Here is an 18,005-nt window from a genome sequence, read left to right as displayed (position 1 = left end):
TTACAAAATTACACATACACCTGTCCACACTTTATTATTGTCATATGTTATTTTTAATTTTCATTCCAATTCAACGTGTTCTCTCTTCCCTTGCGGCAATCTCTCTCCCGCGGCGACCATCTCTCCGGCAGTCGTCTCTCGCTCTCCTCGTGGTGTTCATATTCTCCCTATGTTCCTCTTTGATTTCTCTTCCAAAGATCTCTTTTTATGTGTTTCTATTTCAATCATAGATATTGATTTCCAATCATATATGCATCTCTTCCAAAGGTACTGATTTCAAACATGAAAACAAACTGGTTCAAAGTAGTGACGGATCGAAAACAAAACAAATAAATAATAATAATAATAATAATAATAATAATAATAATAATAATTATAATCTATAACAATATATAAAGGGGATAAGGGAGTTTGGGCTGGATTTTTTTTGGTCCATTTTGCCCTTAACTTCCTTTATGGTTTTTTAATTATTTCATAATTGCCCTTACTTCCTCTCTTTTTTTTATGGTTTTTTCATCTATATCTATTCTATACTATTCTATAACAATATATAAAGGGGATAAGGGAGTTTGGGCTGGATTTTTTTTGGTCCATTTTGCCCTTAACTTCCTTTATGGTTTTTTAATTATTTCATAATTGCCCTTAACTTCCTCTCTTTTTTTTTATGGTTTTTTCATCTATATCTATTCTATACTATAATATATAAAAAGAATACATGAGTTTTGGGGTAGAATTTTCATAATACCAACATTACCCTTGCTTTTTTTTTTAGTATCAACAAAAATCTTTTATTAACAAACTCACCATAACATAAGGCGTATCTTTTTTTTTTTGGTACATAAGTTAGACACAGGCAGGCGCGGAACGTGCCTGCCTGGTCCGCCAGTAATAATAATAATAATAATAGAGTGTGGACAGGTGTATGTGTGATTTTGTAATATCAACCATCCATTTTTAATCTAAGAGTTAATAAGTATTCTCATCATTCTCACATAAGAAATGCATTCTCACTTGATATATATATATATATATATATATATATATATATATATATATATATATATATATATATATATATATATAAGGGTAAAGTTGGAATATCATAAAAAATGTAGGGTAAATGGTTAATTGTAGGGGTAGAAAAAAAATTCTTCTAGTTTTTGATATAGAAAATCTTTTTTTCTACCCCAACAATTTTCACTCTAACCCAACAATTGGATTTGAAATGATAAATATGCCCTCATATATAATGTAAAACTGTAAAAAAAATAATTCATTCTTTACCCTACTCAAAGAAAGTGTTTCGGTGTGAGTTTGCCGAAATTAAGAGAGTAAGTGTAATTTGACATACCGGTACACTTTTTTGAAGTGTGCCGGTTCGATTTATTTACCGATGCACTTTTTTCAAGTATGCCGGTATGCATATTCATACCGGTACACTTTCATGTGAGTTTACCGGTATGCATATTCATACCGGTACATTTTCATGTAAGTGTTCCGGTATGAATATGTATACTGGTACACTTCAAAAAAGTGTATGGGTATACTTTCGGCGTTTCAGTTTACATTACCGAAACACTTTTTTCAAGGTGTACCAGTTCACTGTGAGTTTTTTAATCATTTTTTTCCAGTGGTGCGCACCAGAGGAGCAGACGGTAGAATTAGGCATCGCAGAGGACGTGTAGAGTCTCCACAGCATTAGGGGAGCCGGATCACGATGAGCCTTTGTCGGCAGTTCTTGAGCAGCAGGCTGTGCAGCAAGGCTGGTGTAACAACCCGAAATTTATTATTCGTTATTTAATTATTTTATTACGTGAGGGCGTAATTCATAATTATTTTATTAAGCGGCGAATAATTAATTGGCGCGAATATAAGTTAATACGCGAGTTAGGAGCGTTACGTGAGTGAACCGTATTATTGGGCCTTGGATTTGTTATTGGGCTTTTGGCCCAATGGGCCAAGACAAGTGGGAAGGGGGCGGTTTATGATGCAAGTGGGAGGAGAAGATATTTTCTTCTACTTGGTTGGTAAGAAAAGTCAATAAAGGTGGAAAGGAGATAAGAACAAGAGAAAAATCACAAAGTTCATTCATCCTTCTTCTTCTCTCTTCTTTGGCCGTGGCATTTCTTCATCATTTCCCTTCCATCACAAATTTTCATTTCTTCACCAAATTGATCCATTAGAAGCTTGTTGGAATCATGGGAGTTCAAGGATCATCATCCCTAAGCTAGGGCAAGCAAGAGAGCAAAGCAAGGGGGTGCTAGGGCTTGAGAAAGAGAGGAGCTCATGAGAGCTAGAACATGAGGAGCTTTAGGATTCATCAAATTTCTAAGGTAAGTGATTAGAATTCATGATTCTTGAGTGGCAAGGAGAGGGGAGATTGTCTATGTCTCCATTCCCGAACTCTCCCACTCAATTTCTTTTTAGACTTTTGATTAAGCTTTTGTATGTGAGTGTGATATTCTTCATCATCACTTTGTATGTGTTAATCACTAGCTTGATTTCATGAAAAATATGTATGTGTTTGAATCATGTTTGAAAAGTTTATGAAAGTTGCTTAAAATCCAAGAAAAGGGCATGATCATGATTTTGTGAGGTATTTGGAGGTTTGTAAGGGATGATTAATGTTTCTTGATACCATATATGTTTGAAATTGCTGTTTATAAGAATTTATAACATGTTTGAATGAATTTTTGAGCTGATTCAATGTTAAACCGCCTTAGAAAACTCAAGAACAGATGTTCTTCTGGTGTGGTTCGCTACCTGCTCGCTACAGCGAACACGCTCGCTAACAGCTCGCTAACAGCTCGCCAGTTGAGGTGTTGGCTCTGTTTCCGTTCGCTACCTGCTCGCTATAGCGAACATGTTCGCCAGTTGCTCGCTACCTGCTCGCTATAGCGAACATGCTCGCCAGTTGCTCGCTACCTGCTCGCTAATTGGATTTTGGCTCTGTGTCTGTTCGCTACCTGCTCGCTATAGCGAACAGCACTGTGACAGCAACTTTTTGATAATTGTTTTAAGTGCAATTAGGCACTTGTAACATGGTTTAAGGGTATCCTTACATGATTGTTGATACATGTTGATACTGTTAATGCTTATTGTTAATCGTTATATGATTGATAAACGTGTATGCAATAAGTTGTAGTTTAAAGTGAGTAATGTGATGTTTTGGCATTAATTTGTAATGTTAAGTGAATGTGTTAGGATTGTGTTCCCGCATTCATAAAAGAGTAGCTTCGAGCTAAAGAATATCATATGGTTGATATGTGCATAAATACATGCATTCATGATTGTATGTGAACATTGGAAACTTGGGTTCCAATAACGAAAATGGATTATGTGTCCATAATGAAGCCGAGGATCGGATTAGATGAATCCATGAGTCCAGAGCTGCTATCCAACAGGATATAAAACTGTGTTGGCTTATCCAAGGGAGATAAGATGGTTCGGTAAGTTCCGACATATCCAGCAAGATATAAAACTGTTCTTGGTCCACCGTTGGTGAGACACCTTGGTACCACATGCATTTAGTCATGTCTAGGGATGGCATGACAGTGAATTGATTGGCATTAGATACATTAGGGTAAATGCGCATATATTTGATAAATGGTATGTGACATTATCTGGTTGAATTGTGTTAAACTTTATTAATTGATAACTGTTTAGTGCGACGTTATGGCGTGAGTTAGAATATGTATGATAGTTCGAAAGTGTAAGGCCTTTCTTATACTCGTATGATATGCGATTATGTTTTCTAACTCTCTGCTTTGTGTTATTTGCTGGACCTTTGGGGGTTCAGATAACCAGATTGACAGGTTATATGTTAGCTTGTCCGAGTAGCGTGGTGAAGCTCCGCTCTGATTGTGACACGGGGAGAAAAGGGGTTTTGTACATATATATATATAAATTCCTTTAGAAAATTACTCTGTAATTGCTTATGTTTTCATATAAGAATTATTCTTGGTGAAAAGTATTGGTTTTGTATAACTTATACCGCATCGTGTTGATGCGGAGGATTTTGTATTTTGTGATATTCAAACCAGCGCTTTATAATCAGATTTTCAATTTTTCCGCTGCGTATTTTCGAAAAAGATTTTATAAAGGCAGAGTTAATTAAATAACGGGTTTGGGTGTTACAGCTGGCCTGGAGGGCCGATCGATACGAGTCTTCTGACTAGATACGAGCAGCATGTTGCTCGTTATGTATGGCTTGGTCAGGTAAATTTTTGTTTGTTTTGTTATTATTTGTTAAATTATATTGATGAAGTTATCCTTAATTTGCATCATTTACATTCTCGTTGCAACCGTTAAATCCTTAATTTTCATACAAATTTAGTGTTGAAATATTATTATAGTTCATTTTAAATGTTTTATGTCTTATGCTATGCATCCAATTATTCGGTCTAGTTTATTATTCATAAAGTATTTATTAAAATATATGTAGGAACGTATCGTAGGTGACAAAATTGAGTTAAGGATAGCATCTTTAGGAAGGAAGGTAGCTGAGAGGGTTCCTTGAAATTATTGGATGCACAAAGACCACATATCACTAACTAAGAATTATTCGTATATCAACATCCTGAAATTATTCAAGGGTGGTTGAATACTTCGGGGTTGTGCTGGCTTGAGCGGACTAGCTTGAAACTTATCGATCTGCGGCTTCTATCGTCATTTGTTGAGAGGTGGCACCCTGAAACATCGTCATTTCACACGTCGTTCGGCGAAATGACTATTACTCTTGACGATGTGGTGTGTCTTTTGCATCTGCCTGTTAGGAGTCACTTCTATATTCCTGTATCAGTTACTCAGGAACAAGCTGTGACACTTGCAGTTGAGTTGTTGGGGGAAAGTTATGAGTTTGCATTGCGAGAGACTTCAGCGCAGAGGGGTGGTTATTGTTCCCAACAGTGGCTATATGAAAGTTATCAGAGGAATGCTAATTTATACGGGAGATTTGACTGTGCTGCCAGGGGGTGGATGTTGATGATGGTTGGATGTACCATTCTGACTGACAAGAGTTACACACGTGTGGATGCAAAATGGCTAGTTATGTTTAGAGATTTGTCTGCATGCCATACATTTTCTTAGGCTAGTGCTGCATTGGTTTGTTTGTACGATAACTTGAACGATGCATCCATGTTTACTACAAAGGCCCTTGCAGGGTATGCGACACTTCTACAAGCGGTGGACACAATGAACTTGAGGCTGGATAAGCAAGTTCAAACACTTTACTCTTCAACGCTCTTTTACCAACAATATCAAGTGACTGAAATCGAGTCCATATTGCCTCCATTGCATGACTCATGTCCAACTCATATTCATCCTTTGTGACATCCTCTAGTGGTTCTTCCATAGTTAATTTTTTCCGGTGACTGTGAATTGAATCTAATGGTATCAGTACACCGCTGGTTGTATACCCACCCAATTCACAAGCACAAGGCAACTCACATGTTGACCTAAGTTTGCAACCACAAAAGTTTTTATCTGTTCCAACAATGTCAATTCTCTTCATCTCATCAGAAATTAGTGTCATAGCGGCCTTGAAGACAAAGTTTCTCAAATTTTGAAAAAATAGACTGATGTGTGTCTTTTCTCCATAGTAAAAACTTTTTTGAAATGACGCTTTAATTTTTCCAACTTCTAGTATTATGTTGATATTTATGGCTTTCAAACACTTGCATAAGTCGTCTTTGTTGTGTTCCAACATTTGCTTCAGTTTTCAATGTGCAGACTCAGCTCTAAATATTAAATTGCAAACAACAGTCAATTAAACGCAAATATATATATATATATATATATATATATATATATATATATATATATATATATATATATATAAAATACAATTTTGAAATTGACAAAATCATACCTATTAGTCGTCGTGTTTCCTAAATGCATCACTCGGTTGGTCCATGTTGCAACAAATTGTTCTTTGTGAGGGGTCAACCAGGTGTTATTGACATAGTCAACAAACTTGCTTGAGTTAACACATGCTTGCTAAAACGCATTCAACCGCTGCTGATATGATGAAAGTACAATTAGCAAGTATTTTCTATATATCGTATCCACATGGACTAGTGTGATATTAAACGTTGATTCACAATTTCCATGATTTTAAGTGCGGGTTTTATGAGATTTTTGTTTAAAAGCATAAAAAGTGCGAGATATTAAAGAAATTAAACTTTCAGAGAAAAGAAGTTGTCGGGACTAGACTCGTTATCTCATTAACATGTATTAATCAACCATTAATATATATATTTCATTCACCAATCATTATTACCACATATCTCACGTCGAACGTATCCGTGTCCGAATTACGCCGTGAAATCTATTATATCTATTAACCTTCGATGTCTCAAATCATTAATCGCCATAATAACTTTAAGTTATGATATTTGAAGTGGTTATTAAACTCAAAAATTATGTCTAAGCCTTGAAATATAATAAGTGATTATTTTAACCTTTGATTCAAATAACATATGTCTATATCATTCAAATCTTGAGATAAACAAGTAAAACAAGACATCACTCATAATGATTGATAAATAAAACATATATACTATGATTAAATTGATTACATGATCACAAAAGAACTACATCTAATCCCAACAACAAAGAAATTAGCTACTCATGGTTTTGATCAACTTACAAGAGTGAAGAGTGAAGAGTATGAAGATCATCTCTTGATTTCTCAAGTCTTTGTGATGAATCCACCTTAAAAACTCCTCAAGAACCCTAGAACTAGTGTTACTCTCGTGTGAAATCTATTACAAAAGTGATTGTTTTATAAAAAATGACATCTGATAGCTATTTATAGATTTTCAAAACAGGTGAGTTCGCTGAGCGAAGTGATGTTCGCTGTAACACCCAAACTCGTTATTTAATTAACTCTGCCTTTATAAAATCTTTTTCGAAAATACGCAGTGGAAAAATTGAAAATCTGATTATAAAGCGCTGGTTTGAATATCACAAAATACAAAATCCTCCGCATCAACACGATGCGTTATAAGTTATACAAAATCAATACTTTTCACAAAGAATAATTCTTATATGAAAACATAAGCAATTACAGAGTAATTTTCTAAAGGAATTTATATATATATATATATATATATATATATATATATATATATATATATATATATATATATATACAAAACCCCTTTTCTCCCCGTGTCACAATCAGAGCGGAGCTTCACCACGCTACTCGGACAAGCTAACATATAACCTGTCTGAACCCCCAAAGGTTCCAATTAACACAAAGCAGAGAGTTAGTTTACATGATCAATAAAACAAGCATAAGAATGCACCTACGCTTTACACCACTATCATGCATACTACTAACTCACACGCACATTCATCAACAAATATTCCATTATAATTTACCAGACAAATTATAATTCAAACATCACTTGTACGTCAACAATTATCACATAATCAATCATCCACAAAATACACAAAACATATAGTTTCACGTCGTCTCGGACAATACCAAAGCATCAACAAATATCACATAACTCAATTACCAATAGGAATATACATAAAGTTCCTAATGTAATCTAACACCACAAATACATTGTTCAGATTATGGTCATGACGGACCCTGCGTTGTTCATTTTATAGTCATGACGGACTCTGCTCCTCACATACGGATTAACAATCAATATTTACCAAGTATGTGTCAAACATCATCTATCATAAAATGCGCACATAATCCCTAATGCAATCTAATGCTTCACATTCATGCTATGTCCTCTAGACACCTCTAATGCATGTGGTACCATCGTCTTTATCAGAGTATCTCACCTCCGATATCCGTCTTTATCAAACAAATATAGTTCGATATTCGTCTTTATTGGACAAGCCAATATTCCTAAATATTCATGATGCATGCACTCAAAACTCATGAATATATCCATCAACAATTGGCATATAGCCCATCAACAATAACGTGGAACACTATCCAACGTCCGTCTTTATTAAGATAATCAATACCTTAATATCCGTCTTTATTAGAATAACAAGATCCTAATATTTGTCTTTATCGAATAACATAATTCGATATCCCTCAACAATTACGTCAACAACATCAACAACATCAACTAACATATATATCAACACATCATCAACATATACATCAACACATCATCATTCATCAACAAGCTATCATCACATAAACATCAACACAACCCTCATGCAATTAATATATAACACCTATATTAAGCATGCCTCAACTCATAAAACAAACACCGGAATCGGAGTCTACACGAAAAACTGAGTAAAATAGGTTCCGGGGTTGAAAACCCTCAAAAGTCAACCAAAAGTCAACATTTTCAATCCTGTGAACAGTGCCTACGCTGGGGCGCCAGCCTTCGTCACAAAACAGAGTCAAAATGGCATTTCTAGACTTCTCTGGGCGCCACTCCTCTAAAACGGTGCGCCGCAGACAAATTGTGCAGGATTTCTGCAGGACAGCCTCTCATTGCAACGATCATAACTTGGGCTACGAAAGTCCAATGGAGACGCACATATACTCGTTGGAAAGCTAACAAACAGGGCTACAACTTTGATGTTGGCCACTAAAACCAGTTCACAACGAAAAGAGGTCAAAAATGCACGTAAAGGTTCAGACCTCATAGATAACAATTTTCTACATTTCTCATTTCAAACTCTAAACTCTCAAGACTCTCACATAGACCATTTTTCATATTCTAAACTCCATCACACATATATACATACTCAAAGCACTTACAAAAGTCCATTTAAACATCAATACATCATTCATTGCTTATTATTCAAAGAAATTCATGAACATTTTGCAAAACTCATCAACACTTTGCAAATCATTGAGCTTGGCTAAGGCCAATCTAGGGCTTAGGCAAAGCACACCAAAATAACCACACATCAACACAATCAACCAAGCATATTCATAAGCACTTAAACACAAATATTTTAACCATCAAAAACACTTATACACATAGTTATGATTCCATTTATATAAGCTTGTGAACATATCAAAATTCATCAAGAACACAAACTTTTTCCTTAACAAACATCTACATATTCCCTCATACAATCATGTCATGAATAAATAACATCTCATGATCTTTTCCTTTCAATGATTCATGAAGAAAATCACCCAAAACCCCAAAGAAAATGAGTGAGAGAGTTTGGGAATGGAGGCCTAGACAACCTCCCCTCTCTTGAACCACTCATGAATCATGGAAACTAACTCTCTTACCTTAGAAATTTGATGAATCCTCAAGCTCCTCATGTTCTAGCTCTCATGAGCTCCTCTCTTTCTCAAGCCCTAGCACCCTCTTGCTTTGCTCTCTTGCTTGCCCTAGCTTAGGGATGATGATCCATGAACTCTCATGTTTCCAACAAGCTTAAGATGGATCAATTTGGTGAAGGTATGAAATTTTGGTGATGGAAGAGAAAGAAGAATGAAAATACACGGCCAAGGAGGAAGAAGAAGGATGAGTTTTGTGATTTCCTCTAAGTCACCAAGTTCACTTTCTCTTGCTCTTATCTCCTTTCCACTTTATTGACTTTTCTTACAACCAAGCAATGAAAATATCTCCCCTCCCACTTGCTTAACATAAACCGCCCCCTTCCCACTTGTCTTGGCCCATTGGGCCAAAAGCCCAATAACAAATCCAAGGCCCAATAATACGGTTCACTCACGTAACGCTCCTAACTCGCGTATTAACTTATATTCGCGCCAATTAACTATTCGCCGCTTAATAAAATAATTATGAATTACGCCCTCGCGTAATAAAATAATTAAATAACGAATAATAAATTTCGGGTCGTTACAACTCTCCCCCACTTAAAAGATTTTCGCCCTCGAAAATTACCCGACTTAAAACAACTCCGGATAACTCTTTTATCCGATTTCCAACAAAACACTTCAAACTCCACGTATTAATAAGTTTGACAAAATTAGTGTATCCCAACCAACACAATCTCGTCTACTACCAACAATAGATCAAGGACAGCTAATCCCTCGATTTATCGATAGATAGTCAACAATCATGATGTCGGTATAAACCATTCTTATCAAACCACCAAAACGTCCACTTAATATCTTACGGTACTCACTGCACCACTCAAAACAAACTCTAATCAGTCTAATACACCTTGAAAAGACGTTTTCGTTGAATACCTTACAACTTTTCAAGTTCCATAAGTCCTCAACTTTTCTTCAATCACTTAACTGCGTCAAATCTTATTCCAATCATTTAGTCGACAACACAACCTCAACATTCCTTTGTTGATCAACTCCTCAAATTTTTCTTGACACTTATCAAATTCACCACCTCTAACCGTTAAATTCTTAGATTACGTAACATAACATTTCCAATGTCGTTTTTCCGCCGCGATACCCTTATCAAAATATTATTTTAGACTCACTGTTGTTTCACCGTCCATGATGAAAATATTCGAAATCCTTTACTCCTTTACCACATGGTATAACTTTACTATTCCAACGGATACGATGTGTCCAACATCTCCAATCTCCACCGACTTTTCCAATAAGTCGTTGTCAATCTCATTCTTACTTCCGAATGTTACAAAACACTCTCTCTGATACTTTCTTATTTCCAAACATCCAAAAATGATACTTCGCTCTCAGTTCCATCTCAACCACCTAAGGTTTCATCCAACTCCGACACTAATCGTCCGATCATTATCCAAATGAAATTATTTCTTTCTCGACAAGCTCTTACAAAATCCATCAAATTGTCACCCCACTTCCATCTTGAAATAACTCTACTACTCATACCATCCTCTACTACTTGATACCCTCACAAGTTTACTAACCCTACTATGGTATCTCTTAATTCCATTCTCATCTACTATGAGAACTCACTTCTTTTCCTTGGTTATACAACACTAATGGTTCTCTAAGCTTAACATCTATATTCTAAGCTTCTCAAATGTTTCCAAGAAATGACTACTCGATTCTAACACACTCAACCGCTATAAATCCTTCCCAGGCTCTTCTCGATCACCTAGTAATTCCATATTCAATTTCGGTGACTATCCAAAAGTTGATTTCCAAACAACCACAGTTCATATCTTGTTGATTCCAACAACGTCCTTATTTGTCACACACAATCCAACTAGTCACGTTCCTTATCGTTCTTCACTGTGACAAACATACTTTTCTCCATTCGATCAGTTCTTATTCGCATCTCGTGACTATCTTAAAGTCATAACATCCTAAAGTTCATCCACACAAAATCTCTATTCCAATCTTGACTAGTCTCTTCGAACTATTCAAAATGTTTACTTTCTTTAAAGGTTCACTTGCTAATAATTAACAAGTTTAGCTCACACCGATACAACTCTATAGGTATTCCCACCATTCTTATAACCATCACCTAATCATCACTAGGTTCGCCTACTCTTAACGCACAACGTCTTCTCCGTTTTCCAACAACGGTTTCCATTTAACATCTCTGTCCGTTCCACCATTCCACAATGGTCACATTCTCTTTACGGCTAAACAACTTTAGTTCGACTCATTCTGAATCTTCCGGAATGATCATCTAATATTTCCTCCAAAATACTCTCCAAATAAGAACTTTACTTTCAATCCCTTATCAAATTGACGTCTACTCGTCCTTACTCAACTTGTCTGAACGACAACGTCCTACTCCTTCCATTCCATGGTATTGCTTCTGAGAAATTCTTGTAGTTCTCATCCGCCTCTAGTCCATACTCTTTTGTACACTACACGATCTCCAATCGTTTCAAAACGGTCTTCATCTTTCTTAACCAATCTCAGTGTTGATCCCATGACGAACACTTAGTCCAACAACTTCTCATCTAGCAATCCTCACAACTTGTTGTCCATGTTCCTTCCACTTCGAACAACACTAATCAATCTTGAACAATCTACTTCAAGAGCATCTCCATCCATCCTAACTTCTTCACATTCGAACCATCTCGGAGAGACACAACTTTCTCCCCCACTTATCTCAAACCCATCTATACTCTTCCATTAGAACTTCCGGTATAAACACCTAGTCATTCTATCGATTCTAAATATATTCTCCCAAAAAAGAATCTAGTACCGACAACATTCACATGCGTGTCGCATACAAGGGTAAACGTAAGGAATTAAACCTAGACATCTACACAAATATCCTGTACAGTCCTCTTGACATATACGCCACTACGCAAATACATAAGTATTCTATTCCCCACATATACTAGTGTAACAACCTTCATACCAACTAGCATACGCAAACACAACAACATGTCAATACATATATTTATAACTAAAATATATGTAAGACAACAAAACATCCATGTACACAAGACATCGAGTCAAGTACATGCATTACATTTCATTTGCTCGCATACTTACAACGTCTACTCAAACATGTATAAAACATAGCATGTTCTCAAACAAGTTCTCATCATGAGAATACATTCACATAGTTCAATTAAAGAACCACACTAAGTACTAGTAATCAATCTACCACATTTTATAAACAAACATATAACAACACACACTAGGATCTACTTACATCCTACTCCTTTCTCACTCTAGTGAAAAATTCATTTTCACTTACTCAAAAGAAAATAATCTTATATTTTCAACAAAATCTTCATCACATGCAGTTTTACATCATGCCGGATCATCAACAATACAGTTTTACATCATGTCGGATCATCAACAATTAGCAATAAGCATCTACAAACCAAAAGTTCAAACCACACAAATTTTTAAAACTTTAAGCATAAAAATACACAAATTTTTCACAAATTGGGCACTTATCATGATACTTCACCTCATCTGGACTTTCAACAACATTTTTCCACAAATTTTTCACCTTTTGTCGCATATCCTTAGGTATATGCAGGGTGCATCTCGTATTCACATTTATGATTATGTGCCACGTCAAAAGCATATTAACAGTATGTGGAAATATAAATTTAATTGCATTTATCAAAGCAAACTCCCTGTCAGTCAAAATTACTTTAGGAAATATATCTTGCTTAGTAAGAAATTCCTCCAGCTTCCCTAACGCCAAATGATAATTGTCCGTCTTCTCGAATTCCATGTAAGAAAATCCAACAACAAATGTCATGTTAGTTGACGTTATGCCAGTAATTTCAAGCAAAGACTGTCTATGTTTATTAGTTTTGTATGTGCAGTCCATGACCAAAACAATGGTAAATAAGTTCAACAACTTGATTGAATCTGGATTCTTCTATTCCAGCTGACATATTTTGCATCATCTAACCACTACAGCAAGTGTTTGCAGCTCTGTTCTGGAGTCTCTTTCCTCTTTTTGCATCATGTGTCTTTTCCTATATACATGCTTGGCATCAACAACAGACTCTGGATTTTGATCTTTCAAATCTAAAACGATGTGCCTTGGTGCTACATGACTCTTTGTCAAATCTTCAACACGTTTGTTTACATCAGCGGTTAAATGTGCCTTGCGAGGATGACCATGATATTGGTCAGGTAGCCCGTGGTTGTGAACTCCATGAATAACCTGAACATTCCATCCTGAACCATCTGTTGAAGGTGCGACTCTAATTTTGAATGGACAGTTACACTTTTTTGATGCAGTGGAACTTTCTGAAGAGTCATACTTTCCACCTTTGTCACAACCCAAAATTAACTTGTCATTTCTTCCTCTTATTCCGTTCTCTTTATCTGACCGAGTAATGATAATACCAATTTTGTTGGCATCTCCAACATCTCGAGCCCATGTGAGAACATCATCTGGTGTAGCAATTTTTTGATCAGTTGTAAAAACATATGTAGTATCTACCAATATTTGACTTGTATCGCCGAGATAAGCCATTCTGTTTAAAAATAAAACAACAAATTAAAATTAAAAAAACTGATATTAACATACTGGTACACTTGTTAAATACCGGAATACTTTTTGTGTTGTTACATACCGGTACACTTATTAACATACCGGAACACTTTAAACTACCAGAACACTTTTTCGAAGTGTTCCGGTATGTATAACGATAAACGAAACGAACTGACACATTTTTTAAAGAGTAATTCCGGTAAATTTTGCATACCTGAACACTTGTTAAAAAGTGTGCCGGTAAAATTAAGATACCGGTAACGATAATACTCACCGGAACAGTTTTTTGGGAGGATGAACAGTCCATCGGAACAGTATAATACGACAAAATAAAAATTATTAAAATATACTAAATTTTTATAAGGGTACGTATAATGGGTATTTTGAAAAATATGTTGGGGTAGAATGAAGATTGTTAGGGTAGAAAAAAAAATTCTAAATTAGAATGAAAATATATTTTTGGATGAGGTCTACTCTACTCATTGATAATTTGAGAGTATTTGTCTAACAATCATTCCACATTAGTAGATTTATACGTGGTACCTATAAATAATTTGTAATCAACTTTTAATTCACATGCGTATGATTTGTTCTTTTCACATGCGCATGATTTGTTGTCTTTGGTTGATGAGTAAATATATAAAATTATCAAGGGGGTAAATTAGGGGAAAAACATATTTTTGTGGGAAATGCCTTGTTTTTCAATGTCTAATTTTGAATTCAGACAACGGTGAACTATGGAAATTAATTAATATTGATGATACGTGCCGTGAGGGTAGGATCGTGTTTAATGTTATACCAAACAGTTTTATCCGTTACTCCGGGACAGTAATATCCTTTAGATTTAGATTTTCTTTTGGGTACTAATCATCAAATTTTTGTAGGCTATCTAATTTATATTTTAGTAGGACTGAATTACCATCTAAACAAGCAATCTAAGAACAAATCTATGATTTTCATATAAAAATAATGTGGTAATTATTCACTTGTGAAATTCATGTAGTCATAATTCTTTTAGTCGGGAAAAAAAAAACTCAGTCATAATTCTTAATTTGAAATATTTTCAATAAGTTAGGCATAGAAGAAGAGTTGTGCTTGACTAATTGTAAGGTTTGTAGTTTTTTTGTTTTTGACAGATGTAAGGTTTGTAGTTAATAACCTAAATATTTGATATTTGGAGTAAATGGAAGGGAATATATCATGAAAGGACTAAACTTATGTACAGTTCTATATGCACAGTTTTTACTGTGCTAGATATATGGAGAAATTATTTTTATTTAAAAATAATTTTCTTTTTTTTTTTTAATTAAAAAAATATAAATAATTACCTTTTAGTGAGAGGAACAACAAAAACTGCATCTAAAGAAATGCATACAAGTTTTGTCCTACTCCATTTGTTTTTTTCCTTTCTACCGCATGTTTTTCAACATGACTTTTCAAAGATCATTTTGTGGTAATCCAAAGACATGTTGTAATTGTATACCGTATCTAAAAACATATCTTGAGGGCATGTTCCTGTTCCTCACATATTTGTAGAAATTAATAAAGAATTCTTATGATGCCACAACAAAAATAGCTTCGACAACCGCATAAAAGTGTTGCCAGAAGTAAAAATACAACAATTTATTAAAGCTGTCAAAATGAACGGCCCGACTTGTTTAGGGCCGGTCTGAATGGGCTTCGGGCTAGATTAGGTTGGACTAAAAAACTCGGATGAAATATGTGCAACAAAAAAAGTGTTCGAGCCCGGCCCGACACGAGTTGTCAGGCTTTCGGGCCAGCCCTTTTTTTTTTTTTTTTTAATACCAAAATCAATGAAAAAAGCTACCCATCCAAAACTAGAAAACCGGCAGCCACTGTAACAAAATATACAACATGTCCAATTATCACGTTAAGTTTTTTCTCGAAAATTTTGTTTCACTGTTAGCATGTGAGATTGATTTATTGACCTTTCAAAATAGAGGTGTTAATTAGATGTACCATATTCGTTAAACTTATACATGTGTCTAGCATATCCAATCATATATGAATACAAACATTTAAGGTATGCAATTTTTTTTTTGTACAAGGTATGCAATTTTTAATTGTTAAGAAAATAAATCATAATATAATTTTATACATCAATGAAGAATAACATAGTAAATATTTTGAATAGCCCAATTGAAAATGTAACTACTTACTCATTTAACATTCTTACATACTTATTTTTTGTCATAATTTATTCGAGCCTGCAGGCTACCCACAGCCCATTCGGGCTAGTCTATTTTTTACAGCGGCAAGAGACAGACACGGGGAGAGAGTGAAAAACTTCACGGTGAAAATAATTTTTTGCCATATTTTCTCTAGAGTCTGCACTTTAGATTACTGGAGTTTCTTTTTTCACAGAACCAGATGGTTAAAAAAAAGAAGAAGAGATTGAAAGTACGGTTGATTTTTTAATAGTTCTGAATCCAATCCAGTTGATACCGCGTGTCCCTCACTCGTGAGTTATTTCACCTTTGCTTGTAAAATATTTAATGCACTATAAATTTAAAATCGACCAAATTACGAATGCAGATTTGTTGTTGTGTGATTTAACATAGTTTTCACACTGTTGTTAATCTTGACCGTTGATTATAAATCAGACAGTTCAAATTAATACAATCTCTGCTGTACATTCTTGATCGGACGACTGTGGTGTAAAATAGTGTAAAAATTGTGTTAAATCACATAGCTACTCAGATACTTATTAAATTACAAGAAGTATATTTTTTTTGTTTACAATGTTAGCAATAAGGATCAAACCTAAGACATCATGCATACTACCCAAAATGTATTTATAATTATATTTTTCAATTTTTCAAAAAAAAAATAATTATATTTTTCAATGTTAAATTAAATATTGATATTTGAGTAAATAAATTTTTAATGCTTGTGTAAATTTGTAAAGATCTTATATTAAGAAGAACTATTTTTTCAAAGGATTTTAAAAATAGGGCCTCTTTCCTTTTTCTTTTTTTTGTTGGTGTTTAATAAATGCACGTGGAAAATAACTTCCTACATTTGTGACATTTCCGATCCATAGTGGCAACGGCTTCATATTTTTGTTTTGGAAATTCCATCTAAGTGGATTAGGCCACGGTTTTGTTTTTTTTACAATGAAACATAAAAACCATTGGCTAAAATGCATCTATGGCCACGGTTTTTGTGTTACTTTTATGCTACATGTTCAGAACAGACAACTTATAAATAGTGTTGCTTATATATTAAAGTTGTTGTCAAAGGTTTTGATGTTATGTTTAAAAGCGTTGAGCGTTCGCTTAACCCACACTTCAATAACCGTGGGCAGACACATTTGAGTACAACAAATTGTTGCCTATTCTTTTAATTCACCGTCATTTGAGTAAAATCAGTAAAACCAATCATGCATTTCTTAAACTTTTAAGTTAAAATTTTACTTTCACTTGTGAAAAATACAACTTATTTTTTGCTAGTTCTGAATCCAACTTGGTTGTCACCTGTTGTCTCCTCACGTGTGAGCTATTTCACCATTGCCCACAAAAGATTTAATTCACTATAATCGACCTAGTTACAAACCACCTTAATTTCTATAAACCAACTACCTTATTAAATTACAAGGAAGTATATTATAGTCTTCTCTATTACAGAAATAACCATAGAGGAAATAAATAATCTGCAACTATATATAATTTGGTGTTCTAACACTATTGAATTGAATGGCTTAAAAAAGTTAATGTTTGAGTTTAGCTAACGTGAAACTTTTATCAAAAGTTAACTCTTAACTAGAGAGAATAAAACAATAAAGTTATAAAGTTAAAAATACAACACAACAAAATAACTCTTAAAGAGATGGTTTACAAATACAAATAAGTTTCTTGATTGATGTTAAAAATATAGATAGTTAGTTAATCAACTAGAGTTAGTTGATAGGTTACCAAGTTAGTTAGGAGGTTAGAAAGTTAGTTAGTGAGTTAGTTACTCCAAGTAGTCCTATAAATAAGCTACTCCATTGTACATTTTAATCATTCTTTTATCAATCTATATTCATTCAATATGAATTTCTATGAGTATCTTCCTCATGAATACTCTTATGCACTCTATCTTGCCGACATCTATGATCTTTATCCCTTCGACTCCATGATTCATAAC

The 18,005-nt window shown here is 34.5% G+C and overlaps 1 protein-coding gene and 1 long non-coding RNA gene across 2 annotated transcripts; one reads left to right on the top strand and one right to left on the bottom strand.

Annotated features, from left to right (window-relative positions):
- Positions 1 to 1,840: 1,840 nt before the first annotated feature.
- Positions 1,841 to 4,065, top strand: LOC123898379. Its single transcript, XR_006805310.1, has 2 exons — positions 1,841 to 2,333; positions 3,800 to 4,065. It is a non-coding gene; the product is annotated as an uncharacterized LOC123898379 (long non-coding RNA).
- Positions 4,066 to 13,256: 9,191 nt separating this feature from the next.
- Positions 13,257 to 13,838, bottom strand: LOC123895814. Its single transcript, XM_045946297.1, has one exon. The coding sequence runs from the start codon at positions 13,836 to 13,838 to the stop codon at positions 13,257 to 13,259; it is 582 nt and encodes a 193-aa protein (XP_045802253.1).
- Between the last annotated feature and the right edge of the window lie 4,167 nt (positions 13,839 to 18,005).

This window comes from Trifolium pratense, linkage group LG1, assembly GCF_020283565.1.
Source record: "Trifolium pratense cultivar HEN17-A07 linkage group LG1, ARS_RC_1.1, whole genome shotgun sequence".
Taxonomy (NCBI): domain Eukaryota; kingdom Viridiplantae; phylum Streptophyta; class Magnoliopsida; order Fabales; family Fabaceae; genus Trifolium; species Trifolium pratense.
This window is presented reverse-complemented; position numbering and strand designations above follow the sequence as displayed.

What these genes read in the sequence shown, in the direction of transcription:
- LOC123895814 (XM_045946297.1), bottom strand. Translation starts at nt 13,838, where the DNA reads ATGGCTTATCTCGGCGATACAAGTCAAATATTGGTAGATACTACATAT.